The sequence below is a fragment of the Leucopleurus acutus genome (genome assembly GCF_964270905.1).
Source record: "Leucopleurus acutus genome assembly, chromosome: 11".
In the NCBI taxonomy this organism is placed as follows: domain Eukaryota; kingdom Metazoa; phylum Chordata; class Mammalia; order Artiodactyla; family Delphinidae; genus Leucopleurus; species Leucopleurus acutus.
Genome location: NC_139152.1, coordinates 7,003,898 through 7,026,712, shown reverse-complemented (window position 1 = coordinate 7,026,712; position 22,815 = coordinate 7,003,898). Strand labels below are relative to the sequence as shown.

The 22,815-nt window shown below is 53.6% G+C and overlaps 1 protein-coding gene across 9 annotated transcripts in view; it reads left to right on the top strand.

Annotated features, from left to right (window-relative positions):
- Window positions 1–10,627: 10,627 nt before the first annotated feature.
- The window catches only part of CHD4 (chromodomain helicase DNA binding protein 4), a 30,017-nt gene continuing 17,829 nt past the window's right edge, over window positions 10,628–22,815 (top strand). For 3 of the 9 annotated variants that reach the window (XM_082849296.1, XM_082849295.1, XM_082849292.1), the window contains exons 1-16: window positions 10,628–10,722; window positions 11,555–11,732; window positions 15,229–15,350; window positions 15,559–15,753; window positions 15,960–16,078; window positions 16,199–16,440; window positions 17,986–18,113; window positions 18,344–18,479; window positions 18,627–18,805; window positions 19,020–19,259; window positions 19,887–20,090; window positions 20,210–20,415; window positions 20,807–20,938; window positions 21,018–21,114; window positions 21,795–21,986; window positions 22,460–22,660. In XM_082849296.1, the coding sequence (XP_082705422.1) occupies window positions 11,633–11,732; window positions 15,229–15,350; window positions 15,559–15,753; window positions 15,960–16,078; window positions 16,199–16,440; window positions 17,986–18,113; window positions 18,344–18,479; window positions 18,627–18,805; window positions 19,020–19,259; window positions 19,887–20,090; window positions 20,210–20,415; window positions 20,807–20,938; window positions 21,018–21,114; window positions 21,795–21,986; window positions 22,460–22,660 (2,493 nt within the window). In that variant the 5' untranslated portion in view covers window positions 10,628–10,722; window positions 11,555–11,632. Of the gene's footprint in view, window positions 10,723–11,554; window positions 11,733–15,228; window positions 15,351–15,537; window positions 15,754–15,959; window positions 16,079–16,198; window positions 16,441–17,985; window positions 18,114–18,343; window positions 18,480–18,626; window positions 18,806–19,019; window positions 19,260–19,886; window positions 20,091–20,209; window positions 20,416–20,806; window positions 20,939–21,017; window positions 21,115–21,794; window positions 21,987–22,459; window positions 22,661–22,815 lie in introns of all 9 variants that reach the window. The other 6 variants (XM_082849294.1, XM_082849293.1, XM_082849291.1 and 3 more) reach the window with 3 other exon arrangements.

Genomic DNA, 22,815 nt, shown 5'->3' with positions numbered 1-22,815 from the left:
TGGGTGGGTGGGGGCAGAGGGGGTTTTCCTCCGAGTTCCTGGTCACTGTTCCCCTTTCTAGGTCCTGCCTTCCCCTTCCACCTCATCCACCCTTTCAAAAGCTCCTCCATTCTAGATCCTAAATCCCCACCACCACCACCGTGTGTGTGTGTCTCTGCTGCTTCGTCTAGAATAAGGAGAACATTCTCTGTACTAAAGTAGTAGTTCTCCAATTTTGGGGTCTCAGACCCTTTTACACTCTTAAAAATGGAGAATTCCAAAGAGAGTTTGCTTATACTTTGTCCTTTTGATACATGACCATATTAGAAATCAAAAATAGTAAGTTTTCTAAAACAGGAATACCCAAGCACACATTCCAATAGCTATGAGAGCAAGTGTCATCACACTTCATGAAGCCTCTGGAAAACTCCACCGTCTACTCGTGAGACAATGAGTGAAAAGGACAAAAGACATCTTAGTAGTAGTATCATGAAAACGGTTTTGTTCTCGTGGACTTCCTCAAAGAATCCATCCTCAGATCACACTTGGAGAGCCATACCTGTACTGGAGTATTAGAGTCATGTGTAAAGTCTTCCCAGGCCATTATGTACATTGTTTTTATCGCTGCAAGGAGAGGGCAATGCTCAGCAAATCAATTGCTAATTGTAGTCCGTAAGGCTTGGGGTTTTCGGGGCGGGAGGGGGAGGAGTTGCACACCCAGTGAACACCACCTGGGGCTTCCTGGAGCTGCAGTGGGAGGTGGGGCTGGAACTAGTTGCACAGATACTCAGGAGGAGGTGGAGGGCTTCTCTGGGCAGGGAAAAGGGAGCTGTGCCAGAGCCAGACAAGAAGTTTATGGGAAAGTAAGAGTGTGATGGACGGGAGGACGGGAGTAAGCTGACTGCTCTTGGCAAGCTGGAGGTAAGGAAATGGAAGTCTGGTTTACAGGCCACCTACTGTCTTCCCTCTTTAGCGGAGTCGGGGCTGGGAGGAATGGCGGAGTTGGCACTGTGACATCTTGAGACCCTGACATTCGTGAGATTCGTGAGGGAGTTGATGCCATGCACACGTCCTGCATGCGTTTCTGTCCCTATGTCTCTCAATGATGTATGTTTCTGTGTATGTGCGTGTGTGTGGTTGTGACAGTGTCAGAGTTTTCCTGGCTGTGTCTCTGTGTGTTTAGTTCGGACTAAGACTTTTGTGTGTCTTTACGTGATCGCTCCAGATGGTGATTTACAAGGGTAAAATGACCCCTGGTGGCCAAACCGGAGAACTGACCCAGATTCCTCAGTGATAGCCGTGAAGTCGGGCTTTCCTCCATCTGGCGGGTTAGAGCCCTCACCTCCTGCTGCTCTAGAGAGGGCTTGATGGTTAGCACCTGCTCCGTCTTGCTCCATCCTTAGGGTTCAGGACCCATGCCCTTCGAGCCCTGGGGGCACCAAACTTCATCACCGTCCAAAGTCTCAGGACTTTGCCCTATCCAAACTGAACAGAATACAATTTTTAAAAATTACTTGAGTTTTTTTTTTTTTTTGCGGTTCGTGGGCCTCTCACTGTTGTGGCCTCTTCCGTTGCGGAGCACAGGCTCCGGACGCGCAGGCTCAGCGGCCATGGCTCATGGGCCCAGCCGCTCCGCGGCATGTGGGATCTTCCCGGACCGGGGCACGAACCCATGTTCCCTGCATCTGGCAGGCGGACTCTCAACCATTGCGCCACCAGGGAAGCCCTACTTGAGTATTTTTATATGAAGATAATGTGAATGAATTCCAAAGTAATTAAAACTCACATAGCAAGTTTCTTCCAACATAGGATATAATTTACTTATTTATTTATTATAACTTCTATAGTTTATTTTCTGTCCCCCACCCCACCCCCGAAGTAGAATGTAAGCTCCCTGGGGGCAGGGATTTTTGCTTGGTCCGTTTCCTGATGTATCCTCAGCATCTAGAAGAGCGCCTGGCGTAAAAGAAGTACTTAATAAATATTTGTTGAATGATGAACAGTTGAATCTTTTTTTAAATTTATTTTTTATTGAAGTATAGTTGAATTACAATGTTGTGTTAATTACTGCTGTAAAGAACAGTTGAATCTCTCTGTGAAGTAGTTTACTATCTAGTGGGGACCACAGAACAAGTCAACAATAATTATCATTCAAGATGAAAGATGAAAGAATGCAAAGTAAGGCTCTGGCCGTTAATTTGGTAGGCAGTGGGCCGTCTCTGGAGGTTCTTTTCTTTTTTAAGTTTTTAAAAAAATATATTTATTTTATTTATTATTTTTGGCTGCATTGGGTCTTCATTGCTGCGTGCATGCTTTCTCTAGTTGCGGCGAACGGGGGCTACTCTTCATTGCGGTGCGCGGGCTTCTCATTGCGGTGGCTTCTCTCATTGAGGAGCACGGGCTCTAGGTGCGCGGGCTTCAGTAGTTGTGGCACGCGGGCTCAGTAGTTGTGGCACAGGGGCTTAGTTGCTCCGCGGCATGTGAGATCTTCCCGGACCAGGGCTCAAACCCGTGTCCCCTGCATTGGCAGGCGGATTCTTAACGACTGCGCCACCAGGGAAGCCCCTCTGGAAGTTCTTCAGTGAGATTTTGCCCACCCTGACACACTGGGTGGGATAAGCTGTAGGGAAACGAGGTGGGGAGAGTCTAAGGGGAAGGAAAGACTGGTGAGGGAGCTGGTCTAGGAGAAGTGTGCTCGCGGCCTGTGGAGGCAGATGGAAATGAGTTTTCTCCAGTGTGGAATCTCCTCTGTTTAAGCTCTGGTGGACTGTTTCCCCACATTCAGTATATCCGAAGGGTTTCCATCCTGAAGACAGAGAGGCAAGAATAGATTCAGGATGGGACTTCCCAGGTGGCACAGTGGATAAGACTGCGCTCCCAATGCTGGGAGCCCGAGTTCGATCCCTGCTCAGAGAACTAGATCCCACATGCATGCCGCAACTAAGAGTTCACGTGCCGCAACTGAGGAGCCCATGTGCTGCAACTAAGGAGCCCACAGGCTGCAACTATGGAGACTGCCTGCCACAACTAAGACCCCATGCAACCAAATAAATAAGTATTAAAAAAAAAGAATAGAATCAGGAGATGTTGCAGGCAGAGGAGGAATGAACAGAAGCTAACGCTAACAGGAAGTTTAAGGAAGCCTGTAGCCACTGCCTGCCATTTTCACAAGATCCCCCAACTACTGGGTGGCCAGTATGACGGGGGTGAGATGTGGGAAATCCAGAGCCCTCACCCCGTGCCCTGGAGTTACTTGCCACTTTGAGGCTTAGGAAAATCGAAAGGAGGAAAAGGATAAAATCTTAGATGCTGGAAGAAGAGCGTTAACAAGTTGTAAAAATACTTGCTATGCCAAGACCTCAATTTAGTGCTTAAAATGAATTATTTTATTTTATTATTATAATAACCTTCTGAGTTAGGAATGATGATTATCTCCATTTTACAGATGAAACACCCCGGAGAAGCTGAGGTCTAAGGTCACACAAGCAGGAAATGGCACAGTATCTGTTAGACTCTGGAACTCCTACTCTTTGCAGGACACCCTACAGTATCTCCCCTTCCTTTATTGCCCACCTTCTCATCCCTGGTTCCCTTACGCCCACCGCTCCCTGGTTTCCTTTCCTCTCCTTCTCTCCTCATGTAGGCCACCACTCTCTCACCTTGAGTCTACTGTGTCATCTCTGGCCACCTTGTGCAGCTTTTCCTCCCCGCTCCTAACCCACGCACCCTACAGCATACCTGCCCCTTCCTGGTATGGCTGTGTGAGTGCTGAGAACTGGGCTCATTCATCGTTCCAATGGTGGTGGGTCCTAAAACACACCGCATCGAGGGCTCAGAAGGGCGTGGCTCATGGGTGGCACCCAAGGCAGGATGGCTCAGCCTTCAGGCACTTGGCCATGACTCCCCTCCCCCAGCTGGGATGTACCCAACATCTCCAAGACGGCGAATTCCTGATTGTCCACCAGCTAAACTGAAGAGGACACTTCCCCTTGGTTCTCCTCAAAGTCTGTCTCCTCCGTAGAATGGTCCCTCCATGCACTGAGAGTAGGTGGGGGAAGATTAACAATCATTGGTCTTGAGATAAAACAAAAAATTCAGGAGAACCAAGGGAAAGGTAAGGGATCCTAAAAGGGAAGAGATGCTTGTTAGCCCTGGACCGTCCTGAGGGAAGTCCCTGTGGGGTTGCCACTGGGGGTCCCCTGGAAGAAATGGGGAGGGGGAGGTTAATCTCACATGGAGGCTTCCTTCTCCCTTCTTTCAGGAGACCCTGGAGACAAGGGAGGCTGGGGAGCTGTCACCATGCTATCTTTTCCAGAGGAGCCCTGGAAACACTGAAAAGTGAAGTTTCTCCCAGGGGCTTGGGGAATCCCGAAGGCTCGCAGAACTTCGCAATCAAACAAACCTGGGTACTAATTTCAGCTCTGTCGCTTCTTGGCAATGTGACCTTAGAAGCTATTTAACCTCTCTGAGCCTCCGTTTTCTCTTCTGTGAAATGGGGATCATAATATCTACTTATTGGGTTGTAGTGAGGGTCAATGAGGTCACCTTTGAAAGGCACCTGAGAGCCATCCCATAAGGTGGATCTCTCTTTCCAACCAGGGTGTGGGGAGAAGATGCTGTTAGTAAAGTCTGCTTGTGATGCTCAGCGGGAGTGTTTCTGGAAGACAGCAGGGGTTCCAGGTGAATCCTCACCCAGACAGAGCTCTGCGGGCAATCAGAACCAGGGCCAGGGATGGGTGAGCGAGGCAGGCTGGGCCAGCTGCCATGGTGCTTGGTCAAGGAGGCAGGGGCAGTGACTGGCCTGTCGCCCTCTGGGGGCACTCTCTCCCCACCGGCCTTGCTGTCCACCCCACAGACAGAAGAGTGGGTGGGAAAGTGCCTGAAAGGGAGAGGAGAGGGGCCATGGGATGAAGAACCAATCAAGGGAGAAAGGGCAAAAGAGGAGGCTGGAGGGGAAGTGAGGGCCCAGGCAGGCACAGGGTGGGGCCGGGAGAGGGGCCCAGGGCCGGAGGGCGGGAGACAGCCTGGGAGGGAGAGCGCTGGGGAGGGAGGAGGGAGGGACAGGCTGGGAGACCGGCGGCGCTGACACAGCCTCGATGTGTGGAACGGGCTGGGGTTTGGCCCACAGGTCAGGCGTCTGGCAGTATTATGGGATGGAGAGGCCTTAGGAGACAGGGAGAGTATTATGGGTTGGAACAGCCTTAGGAGACAGGGGAATATTATGGGCTGGTGAGGCCCGGCTCCAACTGGAGGCGGGAGGAAGGGGTGCGGGGCGGGAAGGGGGGGTGGTGGTGGAAGGGAATATTATGGGCTGGAGGCCTCCTGCGACCAGAGGCAAGAGTATTATGGGCTGGCAAGGCCTTCGGTGGCCAGAGGGGGGAGCAGCGGGGGATGGCACCGGCTGCATGTGACCGAGGGGGGGGCCAAGTTGGGGGGGTGGCGAGTGGGGGTGGGGGAGCATATTATGGGATAGCTCTTTGTACCTACTGCGGGGACTGCTTCTCCAGAAGATATTATGGGATGTCGTGTGTGGGAGGGGGAGAGGGGCTGGGGGATTATTATGGGATGGTGGTGCAGAATGGGGAGGGCCTGAGGCGCTCTTCTCCCACCGCCCCCCCCACACCCCTTACTCTCTTGCCATCCTCTCTAAGGTCTGCCTTCTTTCGCAAATGGCCCAAGGAGAACACCTGAAATCTACCACCCCCCCTCTCGCTCTGTGGACACCTCAACCCATCCTAGGCATCCCGCCTAATTAGCAGCCACCTCGCGGGTGCTGAGGGGGAAAGGGAGCCCTTGGGGATGGGGAGAAGGTCCCAAAGCGGGGATGTGGTGGCCAGTGGACCACACCTCCCACCTGTGCGGCGTCCCCTTGGCTCCCCATCCCCGTGGGTCACTCTCCGTCCCCTTCCCCAAAGTGGGGGCCCTCGATCCTCCTCCCCTTCCCCCTCCCCTCCATTTCCTCTCCAGCTCCCTCCACAGCCGTAACCAGTAAAACAGGCGGCCAGTTATTATGGGATGGCTGCTCCCGGCAGCTCTGCAGGGAGGGGGCGGTCACCGCGGAATGTCTCTTGTGGGTGGCTATTATGGGATGGCCGCCTCTCTTTTGGGGGGGGTGGGGGCTCGCAAGGAGAAGGATTATTATGGGATGTGCCCAGCGCAGCTGGGTGGGGCTGTCCTGGGTAGGTGAAGCTCTGGGGAAGGGGGATGGGGAAGGAAAGGAAGGAAGAGGGAGGGAAGAAGCTGGGGAGGGTGGGGTGAGCCCTGGAGCCAGACCTGAGGCCTGGCAAGAGTGACTGGCTGGAGAGGTTCTTCAGTGACAGCTGTTTGAAGAGGCCCCTGGGGGCAGGCTAGAGCTAGCCAGATCTGAGCCCTGGACACCTGGGTCCCTAAACAGCTTGTGAGCTACGGGGTCGCTGAGTCCAGGCATGCAGTGAGGAGGCCTGGGTTCTGGCTGTGTAACGCACGAGGTAGTAGTGCTCCTGGGTGACCACAGCACCAAGCACTCCCCTCGCTCCCTGCCTTCCTGGGTTTGAGCCTTGGGACTGTAGCTCAGGTAGGGGTCAGGCCAGGGGAGCTCTGCCACCTTGCAGTCACACCCAAGGAGCTGGGACTGTGTTGGCTCCTGCAGGACACATGCCTGGGTGGTGCCCCCCAGTCCTGCACCACCTGCATCCTGTCTAGCTATCAGAGTGCACTGTCACTGTGGCTTTTCTGTCCTATGTCGCCTTCCCAAACCCCCTTTTCTGGCAGAGCAGGGGAACCCTAGTCCCTTAGATGTCTTATGAGCAGAGTTTCTGGGACTCACAGAACAGAGATGTAGAGAGAAGAGCTATAGAGCATGTGCTGAAAACTCCATGGACAGCCCACTCTGTTATTCCAGGTTCTTCTGTACCATGGGATGGAAGCAGAACTCTAAGGTGACCAGCTAGAGAGGCTGTCCCCCTGGGTGCATTAATCAGGAGATTATCCCACCCTTAGTCTCTGTGGGCCAATCATGCTGGTGGTTTATTTATAATTTATCTGGGAGCGTAGCATGGGGCTAGGGTATGGAGGCGAAGCACAGAAGGACCACAAAAGCAAAACACAAACACACACATCCTAGCCCTCTGGAACTCAAGAAGAGAGGAAGGGACTTTAACCTTCTCCTTGTGGTGGTATCATGGAGAGGTGGGAAGTAAGGGGAGCCGGGGGATAAGTGGGTACAACCTGCAGGGGTGGGGCAGAGGGGCTGTGGTGGACAAAAGGGACCATGTTTGTAATCCCAGGCAAGAGGCTGTGACTACCCAGTTACAAAACTCTCTTCCTGGTTTATATTATGAGTCACTGTAGTAACGTGGTATATACATGCGAAGAAGAGGGTATGGGGCAGATGGAGACGTTACAGAAGGGAATTTGAGCCCCGGAGGCAGGCTGGATCCCTTAGAGAAATGGGGAAGGAGGAGGGCATACTAAATACCTGGCAGTTCATACACGAATGAGAAACTTCTTGAAAGGAGGTCTACCCACATTATGGTATCTTAATGAAAGAGCTGTCTCCTCTCCCCCAAGTAAGGAGTAAAAGTTTTCCTCTTAGTACTCAGAATAAGCATGGGGGAGGGGGTGCACAAATGAATGGGGTCCAATCTTGATGTCAAGAGAATTTAATGAGAAGACTAGGCAGCCTTACACAATGGGGGAAACAGCCTGCGTGCCACAATGGATATGCCGAAAGGGTGGTCCAGGGAGTTAAGTCAGGTAGGAGCTGGGGGAAAGCCTTACCAGCATCACTGGTGGCCTGCTTGGGGGCACAGGGATAGTGATTTCCCAAAGCAAGCTCTTGCCTCTCCTGAATTCATCTCTCCTCACCAGTTCTCCAGTCCTGAGGTTCTCAGAGGAGGGAGAGTCATCTGGCCAGGCCCTTTCTCTAGGGAAGTGAGATTAGAAGGGCAATGCAGAGATGATGTGAGGTTCATCCCACTCACTTCTGGTCAGGAAGGGCCTCTCTTAGGAGGAAGTTCCGGTTTCTCTTCAACCTGTCCTACCACCAAGGGTCTTGGACTTGTGTGAAAAGCAGAGGAAGATATTATCTGACTTTGGGGTCTGGAGCGGTGGCAGCAAGGAAGTGGCGTTGGGATATTGGTTTTCACCCAGGTCCTGGTTCTCTGGGGATCAGGAAGAGGGAAAAGTGACAGGCTGTAGACTTAGGTTCTCTTAGGGCCAAAAAATTCTAAGATTGGGCTCTCTGACTTTCTTGGGCTGGGTCCCCAGTGTGGCTGCAGGGTAGGTGCAGTTAGGGAAGGGGGTGGTATGTGTTGGGAGGCTACCTTGTGGCATAATAAATGAAGAAGGCATTCTGGGATGTTGACTTGTACACAGGAGGGGAAGATGGTGAACGTTATACAAAGATCAGGGGTGTTTTTTGGGTGGAGTATGGGACCTCAACAAGATGAGGATGGGGGCAGTTGGAAGTATTATGAGATTTCAGGATACAAAATGAGAAAGGATATAAATAAGAAACATGGGGCGTTGAGGGTAAGCAGAACTTGGTGTTCAAGCATGAGGATGACAATTCTGGCATGTTGGTGAGTCTCTCAAGAAGAAAGCACATGATGATATTATAGGATTTCGTATTAGAAACGCTGGATGGATGAACATTGCTTTCCAATCAAAATCCCTTAGTATGTAGGGAGCAGATAGGAGATTATCTTGACCATCCATCTATATTGTAAATCCTTTTGAAATACATTCGGGGCTCTAGAAGGACCGCTGAGAACTTCTACTGGGATCTGATCTCTCCTGAGGTCAGTTGGGATTTGTTTTATTCTCTGTAAAAGAAAATTAGGAAATAGCACTCAGTTTTCCGTTGACACCAGACATTCTATCTCGTCTTGGAGTTTGGTTGTTTATGCTTCTTGAAGGGAGGCACTCCCCACGGTGCCCAGCTTTGTGCCTTGCTAGGTACTCCGTCAACATCTGTTGCATAAGCATGAGTAGCAGTGAGCAGAGGGAGAGCAGTTCTTGGATCTTTGTGTGTATATAGCGGGATCCTCAGTTCACACCATGGTGGGATGTCCATCCATAGGAATGGCCTAGGGGTAAGAATAGACCGCTTGACCTGGGGAGGCGGTGTGGGAAGAGGACTGCTGGAATGTTGAGAAATAATCTTTAGGTGGGAGTTTGTAATTATTATGGGATGCTTTGGGGTGAACTAAACTTTATGTAAATGGCTCATCTGGCCAGTATGGTATTTGGTTGGTCTTACTCAGAACTCAACTGGAGGTAGTGTCTGGAGAACACCTGGATTTTGGTGGGATTGGGTGGGGCCCTAGGTTGACTCTCAGTTCCTGCATGTCTGGAAATGATGGATGAGGGAAGCTAGGGTCCCTCTTAGACATCAAGAGGCTTTGTGCCAGGACACTGCTTTGGCTCATTAAGGGATGAAGGTGTGTACAAGTTGGGGTGGGGGAGAGGGCAATGTGGGTAGCCTGTTTCATCCTCGCTGGTGTGGGTGTTAGAATAGACTGACAGCCTTGGAGACAGGGGAGATACGAGTATGAATATTATGGGATGCCTGGCTGGAAAGGTAGAGGGGTGGTGGAGTGGAGATGAAGCATTATGGGATGTGACTCTGGGTTGTGCTGGGAGTATTATGGTATGTCTGGTTGACCACGGGTTCTTTGCAATTATTATGGGATGTCAGGATGTGGGTGGGGGAGTAAAATTATGGGATATCTTTCCAGTGTTAGAGGAAAGGAGATTAGTTGTCCCTCTGTGGGGTGACAGTAGGGCTCTTGATCATTATGGGCTATCTCTTTGATAGGGGAGGAGTGGTTATTACCGGCTGTGAACTTAGAATGAGTGTGTGAAGCTTGGGGGTCATGTTGTGAGGATCTAGCCTTGCAGGGGCCGAGGGCAGCGCCAGGGGGTTAGTTATTATGGGATGTCAGTATAGAAGGTGGGAGACTGATTATTACGGGATGTGTGTGGGAGGAGGCCGAAGTGTCCGTTGTGTGGGGGGGGTGAGTTTCTGCCTATTATGGGATATCAAACTGGGGGTGGATGAAGAGTGGTTATTATGGGATGTCTGTGGGGGATGGGGATTGAGTATTATGGGATGTGAGGCTGAATGGCTGGGAGGGGTGCTTATTATGGGATGGCCATGGGGAGGGAGAGGTGACGAATTATTATGGGATGTTAGCATTAGGGCCAAGAGTGAAGAAGTTGGCAAAGGATGGCTATTATGGGATGTCTGGGGGTGTAAAGGGTTAGTTGCAAAAGGTCGGCAATACCATGAGATGTCAACAGCCCTGGCATATATGTGTATGGAGTGTGTGTGCGTGGGGGGGGTGGTGGTGGTGGTGGGGGTGGTGGTGGTGGGGGTGGTGGTGGTGGGGGTGGTGGTGGTGGTGTCCGTGTGTATTATGGGATGGCCAGGGGGTGGGTGGTTGCCCGGGTGACACGCGCGCGCGCGCTCGAGGGGGCGTGGTCAATGGTTGCCGGAGCGACGAGGGGGCGGGGGTTGCCCGGGAGACCTAGGGAGGAGGGTGGCGGTAGTGGAGGGGGGGGTTGGAGTTGGTTGAGGTTATTATGGGCTGTCCGTGGGGGGGCGGGGCCTGTGCGGTGGGATTTCCCGGCCGGTGTTTCGGGCCCTTTAAGAGGCGAAGCTGGAGCCGGAGCCATTTTCCCCCCTTCGGCCGCGGCGAGGAGGAGCCGGAGCGGGAGTGACACCGGGCCGGACCCAGCGCGACCTGCGGCGGCTCTGGGGTGAGGAGAACGCGGGGTTCCCAGAGAGACAACCCCTCTCAGCCCGACCAGCCCCGAGGGTCCTCCCTCCATCCAGCCGCCCCTCGGGCGTCCCCGGACCAGCGGACCGCCCTCTGCCCGGGGAGCCGACCCTGCCTCTCCCTTTCCTGCAGGGTGCCCAGCCCCCGCCCTCGTTCGGCCCGAGTCTCGCTCCCCGCGACTCCCCACCTCGGGCTTGGCCTCCCACAATGCCCGGCGCCCCCCTCGCCCTTTGCTCACTTGCCCCCCGGGACACGTGGCCCGGCCCCCTGCCCGGTGGGAGCTCCGGCCCCCCACGCCCCTGCCTCCAGCCCCCTGGAGCGCCGAGCCTCCACGCCCCCTCGTCCCCGCGGCTCCTCCGGAGAACCCGAGTTGTCCCAGAGGACAGCCTTTGGAGAGCTACCCTGTCTGGGGACTGGCCCCTCCCCAGGCGCAGGGAGGCGCCCCCCCACCCCCCAGTGACCTTGTGTCCCTGAGCGCCTCGCCGCCGGCCGCCTCCCCCGGCCCCCCCGCGCCGCGGCCACTCGGACCCCTTCCCCCGTCACGCCCGGCTCCGTCCAGCGGCTTCTCCCCTCCCCAACGCCGGCACCGGCCTGCCCTCGGGGGCGCCGCTCCCTCTCGTCTGGGGGGCTCCAGCCGGGGAGCCGGCTTCCGGGCTGCCCCCGGGAGCGTGGAACTAAAGTTCAGCCTGAGTGGTTCGGGTGCCCTGCTCGGGTGGCTGTGGGGCGGCCGGGGGTGGGCGGAAAGCGCGGCGGGGTGGGGGAGGGGGCCGTGCGCGTCACTGTTCTCTTTCTCTCCCCCCTCCCCCGCACAGTGACTCGGGCCAGTGTCGAGGGCCCCAGGCCGCAGGCAGGAGCAGCTGGGCCAATTCCCTGGCCGGGAGCGGAAGGGGATGGCGTCGGGCCTGGGCTCCCCGTCCCCCTGCTCAGCGGGCAGCGAGGAGGAGGATATGGATGCACTTTTGAACAACAGCTTGCCCCCTCCCCACCCAGGTAACAGCTTCCCCAAGGGCCCCCGGCAGGAAGGAGCCATCTGGGCCCTCCCTGGCGACTCTGGTGCGGCAGGGTTGAGTTTCTGGGCTTTCTCTGTGCAGTCGGAGGTGGAGGGCATCCGAAGGGAGTGGTTCCCTTCTGCGGAGCTGTTTTGCGAGGGGGCTGGAAGCCATGTGCCTTCTGGGCTCCGCGGACCGCGATGCAAGCTTGCTGCACGGTCTTCGGGAATGCTGTGCAGATCCCGGTTGAGGGAGCTCTCCGGGCTGGCAGGCTTTGCCTGGCGTGGGTCCTAGGAGGAATGCAGGTAGCTGGGACCCCTGGAGGCTGCGCGGCGGCGGCGGCGGCGGCGGGGTTGAGGATTGCGGTTGGAGGAGACCAGCCGGGCATCTCTGCTAGTAGGATCCTGTAGCTGCTGCTGTGGAAAGGAAAGAGGGAGTGCGGGTTACTCTCTGATTATTTTTAGCTTCTGATCAGTTACCGGCTTTCTGTGCAGTTTCAACCGTGTGAAGTTTGAATTGCGCTCCTCAGCTGGGATCTAGAGCGCTTTTAGTCAGGCAGATTGCTGGAATGTTGAGTGAGGCTAGGGGTAGGATGTCATAGCCTGCAGGATATACTAGGAGGAGCAAAAAGAAGGAAGGTGACACCCTGGGCACCCCTCTTCCCCTGGCAAGTGGACTTAATCCTGGCTTTTTTCCCAGGAGGCTTCTGCCCTGTGCAGGTAGCCTGGGGTTTGGGCTGGTGGTGTGAAGTGTTTGTGTCGGTGTGTTGGGGGTTGTGCTGTCTGTGTTCTGGGGTGGCTCCTTGGACTGGCCGAACCCCAGTGGTTATAACCAGCCTGTGTGATTGGCATGGCTCTTGTCTATTCTCAACTGATGATGGATGTCATGTTTCTAAGTGGATGTCTCTCTCCTCTGTCCTTCGTTCTTCAGAGCACTTAGCTAAGTCGCCTGCTTGTTTCCTTGATCTTTTCTTAGTTTAGCTTAGTTTTTAGCGTGCCATTTCTTCATCTTCCTTGTTTGTATTTTTATTTTAATTCTGGAGCCTGCTGGTCCTGTTTTTGTTTCCCATCAAGCATCTTTCACTCTTGCCTTCTCTTTGCTTAGCTCCAGCTGCACGCTGAGGTGGTCTGGGAGAGGTGTTCCCACATTTGGCACTTCCTAAGTTGGAAGCCTCACTTCAACCTGAGGCCACTTAGGAGAGGGTCAGTCTTCTTACTGAACCTTCAGCTGTTGGGATGAGAATCTCAGGCTTGAGCCTCGTCACCGTGTAGGGCAAGGTGGTAGATTTCTGTGCTATTGCCCAAGGTGGGGGTCGGGTGGTGCTAGTGGTGAGGCAGTCCCATCCTTTCTGTGCGGGGCATGAGAAGCAGCAGTGCCACCCAGCCAGTGTTGGTCCCACATCTTGGCTTCCTGTGGGCCCCTTGGTCTGGGGCTGCCCCTGTGCTGACTGGGAGCCTGTGGGCGCCCAGGGTGAACCCTGCCCCAAGCTGCAGCGCGGCCCAGTTTTTCCGCTTGCCCCGCCCCATGCCTGCCCCTGTCCCAAATCGTTCTCTGTGTCTCAGCCAGTTTGCCGCTTGCTGTGTCAGCACATCTGCCTGAGAAGTTTGAGGGTCTTAGGTGGATGGAAGGGTGTCCCTTTTGCCTCCGCGAGTTTGTCCTTGTCTCTACTTCCAGCTTTTATGGAGGCGTGGCTGATTGGGAAGGGGGGCACCACAGGGATTGCTGGGGAGAAGCCCTTAAGAAAATGATTCTTTCTGGTGAGATCCAGGCTGGTGTCCCATTCCCAAGGGAACGGGAGGGGCTGTCTTGTGCCTGGCCTGATCCTGGGCTGAGAGGGAAAGGGGGAGGCTGATGGTGCTTTGTCCAGCCCGGTGCCGCCTGTTCCCTAGTATCTGCCTCGCACAGGAAGGGCGGAGTCAGAGGCATTTTCGGGCCAGTTCTGGGGGTCAGGAGCAGAGAGCATGTGTAGGAGAAAAGGAAGCATTCTGTTGTCCACCACTCTCTAGGTGCTGCTCCTTTTTCTCTTGGATAGGTGGCTACCTCTAACCTGTTAGTGGTGGTTTAGGATCTGTGGCCTGCACTCTGGTAGAGGTGATGAGGAAACTGAGTTTCAGAGGCGTCTTGTGGGCCCCCATTCCTCAAGGTAAATCTTTTGGGTGTCAGAAGGAAGGTTGTGTGCTCTGCCCACAGCTCCACTGAACTCTTGTTAAATCTAAGCTCCGATGATTGAAGGCATAACGAGGGAGTAAGTCAGCCCCTCACATGGGGTAACCCTTCAAGGTGTCTTGGGTTTCCTTGCCTAAGACATTATTAGAATGGCCTCTTGAGAACAGTGTCATCCCACAGTAGGTGTTTGAAGAGGTGGCATTTGGACCTGGGGCCAGGTAGTAATTTGGGAAGTCTTCTGTGAGAGGGTAGTCTTTCCCCGGCTACCTCTCTCAACCGCACTCCCTCCCCTGCCACTTCCTGTCTGTCCTCTGTTGGCAGCTGGGTGCCCTGGGTTGGCTTCTGTGGTCAGGAGCCATTTTCCCTCTCCTCAGTGGGTGAGGCATTCCCTCCTTCTCTCCACTCCCTTCTCCACTCCTCCCACCTTGAGGGGGGGGTGGCTTGGGAAGCAGGAGGGGGAGGAGGAGGGAGCCGGTGCGCTGGTGTGAACGTCTGTTACAAAGGAAGCTGCCTCCTGGCCTTCTCCTCCCCCTCTGTGCCCCTTCCCACCTAGGCCTGCCCAGGAGCTCTCAGTATTACCCCAGGCTTTGTGTGTGCTCCCAGCCGGGGAGGAGGTGGAGCCAGATGGGGGGAGGAAGGGGGGGGATGGTGACAGCTGGGCTGATTTGGGCCCCTGGGGAGAAGAGGCTACTGACCCAGGAGAAGCTGGGGAGGAGCAGTGGCGCTGGAGATGGGGAAAGGAAATCAGCTTTGGGAGTGGGCGTGATCCTGGGCTGGCACCCGAGCCTGGGGCTTGGAGGTTCTGGTGGTTTTGCGCAGTGATGAGCCAAAGGGGTTAGTGAAGGGTGTGGTTTCTGGGACCCTCGAGCAGGTACTGTTCTGGGAATGTGCTGAGGGTATATTCTTTAGTTTTTACCTTCTGCGTAGGACCGCTCATTCTCATTTCCCGGCTTGTGGAATGCTTGGTGGCTGGTTATAGGAGGACTAGGCACGTTTCTCTTACTTGGTTAACTGTACGCAGCTTGACTCAGCTGCGCTGGTGAACACATAGAGGACTCGTGTTAGGGATGAGGGAGAGGAGGCAGGGGTCTGGACAGCTGCCCGAGGTGGGCCTGGTCTGGCCCGGCAGGCCTATTTCAGGCATATACAGCTCTCTCTTTGTCTGTTTTTGTCCTGAGTATCAGCTTCCTTCTGTGGCGTGTATAGCAGTTCTCTTCAGTGGAATCTGGGACAGAAGGTGGGGGAATAAAGTCTGAAGCCTCTGGATTGGGCTCTAACCTTTTGCTATTGATCTTTTCCCTGCCTACCTTTCTTTGCCAAAACATATGTAGAAAACGAAGAGGACCCGGAAGAGGATTTGTCAGAAGCAGAGACTCCAAAGCTCAAGAAAAAGAAAAAGCCTAAGAAACCTCGGGACCCTAAAATCCCGAAGAGCAAGCGCCCAAAAAAGGAGGTGAGTGGGCGACTGGATGCTATGGGCGGCAGGAGGGAGCGGGAGGTGCTCTGTGGAGGGCTGGGGCCTGCGTTTCTTGCCCTGGGGCGGTGGGCCAGGTCCTGGGCGTGAGCCTCAGGGCCGTCCTGAGGTCAGCATGTGTGTAGCATGTGTGTGTGTGTCTCCCTCTCCCCCTTCCCTGCTCCAGCGTATGCTCTTATGCCGGCAGCTGGGGGACAGCTCTGGGGAGGGGCCGGAGTTTGTGGAGGAGGACGAAGAGGTGGCTCTGCGCTCAGACAGTGAGGGCAGCGACTATACCCCTGGCAAGAAGAAGAAGAAGAAGCTCGGACCTAAGAAAGAAAAGAAGAGTAAGTCCAAGCGGAAAGAGGAAGAGGAGGAGGATGACGAAGACGATGATTCAAAGGTGCCTGGACCTCCATCCTCTTCTCTGTACTTCTGTCCTTTGTATTCCAGACACTCTGCTGCCCCTTAGAATGTTTTCTCTCCACCTGTTTCTGATGATTTCTTCTTAGCCCTCTTACCCTGGACTTGCCAGCCTTAGTGGCAACTCAAACTCCCTTAGCGAGGGTGGGCACTAGGAGTCAGGCTTTGACTTTGCTCTCTCTGCAGGAGCCTAAATCATCTGCTCAGCTCCTGGAAGACTGGGGCATGGAAGACATTGACCACGTGTTCTCAGAGGAGGATTATCGCACTCTCACCAACTATAAGGCCTTCAGCCAGTTTGTCCGGTAAACAGGAGGGTCTTGGGGGCAGGAGATGGAGAGCGCTTCTGTAATCTCTTCTCACCTCCCTCGCCTCCTTTATTTTTAAACTTTTTCTCTTTTCTGTTCCTGCCATTTTTCCCCCAGACCCCTCATTGCTGCCAAAAACCCCAAGATCGCTGTCTCCAAGATGATGATGGTTTTGGGTGCGAAGTGGCGGGAGTTCAGCACCAACAACCCCTTCAAAGGCAGTTCTGGGGCTTCTGTGGCAGCAGCGGCAGCTGCGGCAGTGGCCGTGGTGGAGAGCATGGTGACGGCCACTGAAGTTGCACCTCCTCCGCCCCCTGTGGAGGTGCCTATCCGCAAGGCCAAGACCAAGGAGGGCAAAGGTGACATGGGGCTCAGTGGGAGTGGGGACTAGTGCGGGCTTGGGATGTCGAAGTTGGAGGAAGCGCGGACGCGCTATTCTGTCAGCCCAAAGATGGAAGCTAGGAGGTGGGAATGAACCGTGGATTAGGAGGGAAACTGGGGAAGCTGGCCACGTAGAAATATTTTAGGTGGGGAATATTTTATTGGGTTGGCCAAAAAGTTCATTCTGTTTTTTCCATAAGATGGCTCTAGTAGCACTTAGTAGTTGTCTTTAACTTCATTTGAAACAATTTCGTTAGGTTGTATTGTGACAGCTGTCATATCAGTGTGCATTTAAAAAAAAAACTTAATCAAAATTGGTGAATTTTTGTGTAGCCATTTTAATATTGAAGATGGAAGAAAAAAAGCAACGTTTTCGACGTATTATGCTTTATTATTTCAAGAAAGGTAAAAAGGCAACTGGAACGCAAAAAAAGATTTGTGCAGTGTGTGGAGAAGGTGCTGTGACTGATCGAACCTGTCAAAAGTGGTTTGCGGAGTTCCGTGCCGGAGACTTCTTGCTGGACGACGCTCCACGGTCGGGTAGACCAGTTAGAGTTGATAGTGATCAAATCGAGACCTTAACTGAGAACAGTCAACATTATACCACGCGAGAGATAGCCGACATACTCAAAATCTCCAAATCAAGCGCTCAAAGTCATTTGCACCAGCTTGGTTACGTTAATCGCTTTGATGTTTGGGTTCCACATAAGTTGAGTGAAAAAAATCTTCTCGACCGTATTTCCGCATGCCGCTCTCTACTTAAATGTAAGGAAAATGTTGCATTTTTAAGACAAATTGTGACAGGTGGTGAAAAGTGGATGCTGTACAATAATGTGGAACGGAAGAGATGGTGGGGCAAACGAAGTGAACCACCACCAACTATGCCAAGGGCTGGTCTCCATCCAAAGAAGGTGATGCTGTGTATATGGTGGGATTGGAAGGGAGTCCCCTATTATGAGCTCTTTCTAGAAAACAAATTGATTAATTCCAACAACTACTGCTCCCAGTTAGACCAGCTGAAAGCAGCACTCGACGAAAAGCGTCCGGAATTAGTCAACAGAAAATGCATCATCTTCCATCAGGCTATTGCAAGACTGCATGTTTCTTTGATGACCAGGCAAACACTGTTACAGCTTGGCTGGGAGGTTCTGATTCCTCCGCCATATTCACCAGATGTTGCACCTTCGGATTTCCATCTGTTTCGGTCTTTACAAAATTCTTTTAATGGAAAAAATTTCGATTCCCTGGAAGACTGTGAAAGGCACCTGGAACAGTTCTTTGCTCAAAAAGATAAAAAGTTTTGGGAAGATGGAATTATGAAGTTGCCTGAAAAGTGGCAGAGGGTAGTGGAACAAAACGGTGAATACACTGTTCAATAAAGTTCTTGGTGAAAATGAAAAATGTGTCTTTTATGTTTACTTAAAAACCGAGGGAACTTTTTGGCCAACCTAATATCTTTCCCATGTTCTGCTCTGTGGTGTGTATTTGGATTGTATGATCTTACCTGCTTTCTCCTGATTTAGGTCCCAATGCTCGGAGGAAGCCCAAGGGCAGCCCTCGTGTCCCTGACGCCAAGAAGCCTAAGCCCAAGAAAGTAGCTCCCCTGAAAATCAAGCTGGGAGGTTTCGGTTCTAAGCGTAAGAGATCCTCGGTGAGAGCCCAGCCTGTCCCCTGGCGAGGGTGCCTTAGCTAACGGGGAGGATGTGGTCTTAGGTCAGGATTCAGGGTTCAGTAGGTGCATGAGCATGTGGGGAGTTGGCCATAGAAGAGGTGGTTAGGCTTCCTTGCTGGGATTCCAGCACCCCTAGTAAAAGGGTGATCCCTTCTCCATCACTCTCTCCTTCCCCTTGGCCTGAACCTCTAACCTTCTCATCCTGCCAGAGTGAGGATGACGACTTAGATGTGGAGTCTGACTTCGATGATGCCAGTATCAATAGCTACTCTGTTTCTGATGGTTCTACCAGCCGCAGTAGCCGCAGCCGCAAGAAACTCCGGACCACGAAAAAGAAAAAGAAAGGTGTGTTTCTCTTCTGTATCAGTATGTAATGGAATGAGGGGGGAATGATTGGGGAAGCATGTCCCTAAGGAGATAGGGGCTGGGTTTAGCGGGGTGGGGGGAGGTAGGTTTTTTCTAATAACTGGGCTTTCCCTCTTCCTTGCCTAGGCGAGGAGGAGGTGACTGCTGTGGATGGTTATGAGACAGACCACCAGGACTACTGTGAGGTGTGCCAGCAAGGCGGGGAGATCATCCTGTGCGACACCTGTCCCCGAGCTTACCACATGGTCTGCCTGGATCCGGATATGGAGAAGGCTCCCGAGGGCAAGTGGAGCTGCCCACACTGCGTGAGTGCCGGGCCGTCGTGGCCCTTCGGGACCCTTGAGCGGAAGGGTGGGATGAGGAAACTCTTTGGGGCCTGGGTGGGGGTAGAAGTGGTGGCGTTGCTGGCTATGGGCTTTGGGAAGCTTTCAAAGGAATGATGGGCGCGGTTCAGACGGGGGGTTGGGTGGGGGTGGGGTGGGGGTGGTAGTAATCTGACTCTGTGGTCCTTGACTGCAGGAGAAGGAAGGCATCCAGTGGGAGGCTAAAGAGGACAATTCGGAGGGTGAGGAGATCCTGGAAGAGGTGGGGGGAGACCCTGAAGAGGAGGATGACCACCACATGGAGTTCTGTCGGGTCTGCAAGGATGGGGGGGAGCTGCTGTGCTGCGATGCCTGTCCTTCCTCCTACCACATCCACTGCCTGAACCCGCCCCTTCCAGAGATCCCCAACGGAGAGTGGCTCTGTCCCCGCTGTACGGTGGGTGCCTGGCCCCGGCCGGTGGTGCAGCAGCAGGGTTTACCCCTCTTACGTGTAGGTGTCGTGAGGCTGAGGTGCAGGAGAGGTCGCTGGAGGGCTCTAGGCCTTTTAGCCCTGAGGCATGGATTTTCCTTCCTCGTAGAGTCACGGGATACCTTTGTTCTGGGAAACCGTAGGACTAACTTTGAACAGAGTTGATGCTTTGCCAGCTCTCCGAAGTGGGATGGAGCCGTGTTCTTTTAGCCCAGAATATCCTTTCCTGTCTTGACACCCAGCCTCGAGGTCTTGGTGGCTTGGTGATATAATAGGGCCACTGAATGCTGTTAGATTGCTTAAGAGAGGAATTCTGAGCCCCAGGTCTGTGACTTTTCTGTGCCTACTTGTTCTGGGTTATTGTTGAAGTCTAGCTACTGGCTCTGTTAGGCAGATAGGAGTGATAATGTCTCACAAATCCTGGACCAAGTCCAGAAACAGAGAGGGAATTCTGTTCTTCTCTCCTGGGATTTAGGGTCCTGGGATTAGGTCTTACTTGAAACGAGGTTTTAATAATGCTCTGATGAGGTTGAAGCTGCCTGTGGGCTATGCCGTGGTAATGATTCGGTGTTGGATCATCTCTTTTCCTCTTAGTGTCCAGCTCTTAAGGGCAAAGTTCAGAAGATCCTAATCTGGAAGTGGGGTCAGCCACCATCTCCCACACCAGTGCCTCGGCCCCCAGATGCTGATCCCAATACTCCGTCCCCCAAGCCCTTGGAGGGGCGGCCGGAGCGGCAGTTCTTTGTGAAATGGCAAGGCATGTCGTACTGGCACTGCTCCTGGGTGTCTGAACTGCAGGTAAACCTGGGATAGAGTAGATGTGGGGCTGCGATGAAGAGGGTAGTGAGAGAAAGCAGCCTTGTGGGTAGGAGTGGACATAGCTCCTTGGGGACTTCCTTCTCTCTCCGCTCTTGCAGTTGGAGCTGCACTGTCAGGTGATGTTCCGGAACTATCAGCGGAAGAATGACATGGATGAGCCGCCCTCCGGGGACTTCGGTGGTGATGAAGAGAAGAGCCGAAAGCGGAAGAACAAGGACCCCAAGTTTGCAGAGATGGAGGAACGCTTCTATCGCTATGGGATCAAACCCGAGTGGATGATGATCCACCGGATTCTCAACCACAGGTACCGGGGAGCTGGGCCGGGCGGCGTGTCGTGGGCATCCTGGAGGTGGGCAGCGTATCCGCGGGGGGGGGTGGGGGGGCTGGGCCGGACGGCGATGGTCGTGGGCATCCTGGAGGTGGGCAGCGTATCCGCGGGGGCTTAATTAAGAAAGTGGATGTCACCAGCAAGTTACAGTTGGATGAGACACTCAGTATGTTATGCACTGACTGAACCCTGGTATTTGAGCTATAGACTGTAGATAAGAGATCATTTTTGGTGCAAAGACTGGTAGACCAGATGTATTTGTTTCTGAATACGTGCGGTGTCTGGCCTCCTTAGAGGTCTGGTTTTTGAGGGGAGCAGAGCAGGGTGGCCTTCTGGCTCTGAGGGTTTTCTCTCCTTGACTTTGTAGCGTGGACAAGAAGGGCCACGTCCACTACCTGATCAAGTGGCGGGACTTGCCCTATGATCAGGCCTCCTGGGAGAGTGAGGATGTGGAGATACAGGACTACGACCTGTTCAAGCAGAGCTATTGGAATCACAGGTGAGGGACTTTGATGAGTAGAGCTGCTGCTCATTGAGAAGGACTCCAGGCAGCTGTGTGACGTATCTGTCTTCCTTAGGGAGTTGATGAGGGGTGAGGAAGGACGACCAGGCAAAAAGCTCAAGAAGGTGAAGCTGAGGAAGTTGGAAAGGCCCCCTGAAACCCCAACGGTTGACGTGAGTCATCAGGAGGGAGGGCGGTTTGTCGGGTAGGACGACGTATGTTGTGTGCTCCAGTCTGAAGGCATGATCTCAAGTGATCACTGTAGCTGAGTTGCTTCACACAGACTGCTTCCCTAGTTCTCCACATCTCTGTAAATCAGGGGAAAAATACTAGGATTACTTTATTTTCTCTCTTCCTCATCAGAAAAATAAAAACATAGATGTTAGTGTTTATATGACTGAGGAGGTGTTATGTATGGAGGGGTCACATAACCGAGCTTTTGTGAAACTTATTTTGGAACCTGGGTCTTCTGACCCTTAATTCATGGCTCAGTTCTTCCGGGGTTTTGTGTAATATAAGGTGAGTCTGGTTAAGGTTAAACAGATAAATCTAGAGGGGGCATAGGATCATTTACCTCGTGGTTCCTGACCAGTAGAATTTACTGTACTGCCAAGGAGACTATGATGTGTCTTTCTTGGATGTCTGTAGGACCAAGATCTGCGTCTTGCCTTGCTTCCTGGAGGATCCTAAATAAAACACAAAGTTACAGTAACCATTAAGCACCTTTTTCCCACCAGTTTTTGTGGCCCCTCAAGTAGGGTCTAGTGAGAGTGTGTCAGGAGGGGGCAGCTGCTGTCTTACGGAAGGAAGGGAATTCCTGGCCAGCTCTTGACTTCTTTATTTCATCCTTCAGCCAACAGTGAAATATGAGCGACAGCCAGAGTACCTGGACGCTACAGGTGGAACCTTGCACCCCTATCAGATGGAGGGTTTGAACTGGTTGCGCTTCTCCTGGGCTCAAGGCACCGACACCATCCTGGCTGACGAGATGGGCCTTGGGAAGACCGTTCAGACCGCAGTCTTCCTCTACTCCCTCTACAAAGAGGTAGGAGAGCTGGGGCTGTTAGTTTTTTGTGTGGGTATTTTGTGCTCGTGGTCTTCTCTTACACTCTGAGGAGACAGAAAAAGGAAGAAAAAAAATTGGTCTCTGGCCCTGGAGAACAGTGCTGAGTGACAGTAAGATAGATGCAAGTACACAGAGACAGACTGGAGGGAATGGAGCTGTGGGTGGGATTAGTGGTGGGTGCCTGGAGCCTCGGTCCTGGGGGACGGATATGCGCTGAGACAAGCAGAACTGTGGGTAGAAGTAGTGTGGAGAGACATCGAGCGGCAGGGGTGCGGTGTAAGCTCCCTGCAGGGCAGGCAGGCGTGTTGGTACATGGAGAAGGGAGGGAGAGGAGCGGCCGTGCACACGCCCGTCCTCCGCCCACTCCGGGGCAGGGGCAGGGGCAGGGTGGGCGCCCAGGTTGCGTGTGGGACCCTCAGTCCTTACTCTCCGTCTCCTCTTCTTCCTCAAAGGGTCATTCCAAAGGCCCCTTCCTAGTGAGCGCCCCTCTTTCTACCATCATCAACTGGGAGCGGGAGTTTGAAATGTGGGCTCCAGATATGTATGTGGTGACCTACGTGGGTGACAAAGACAGCCGTGCCATCATCCGAGAGAATGAGTTCTCCTTTGAGGACAATGCCATTCGTGGCGGCAAGAAGGCTTCCCGCATGAAGGTACCTCAGCGGGAGGGAGACCCACCCTCAGAGAGGGGAGTTCTCGCTCTGGGCCCCTCGTGCCCTGGTCCCCGGGGTGAGGCGAAAGGATAATAGCCGGGAGGAGGGAAACCCCCCGGAGTCCCTTGGCTTGGCCTGTACCGGCAGAGTTGGAC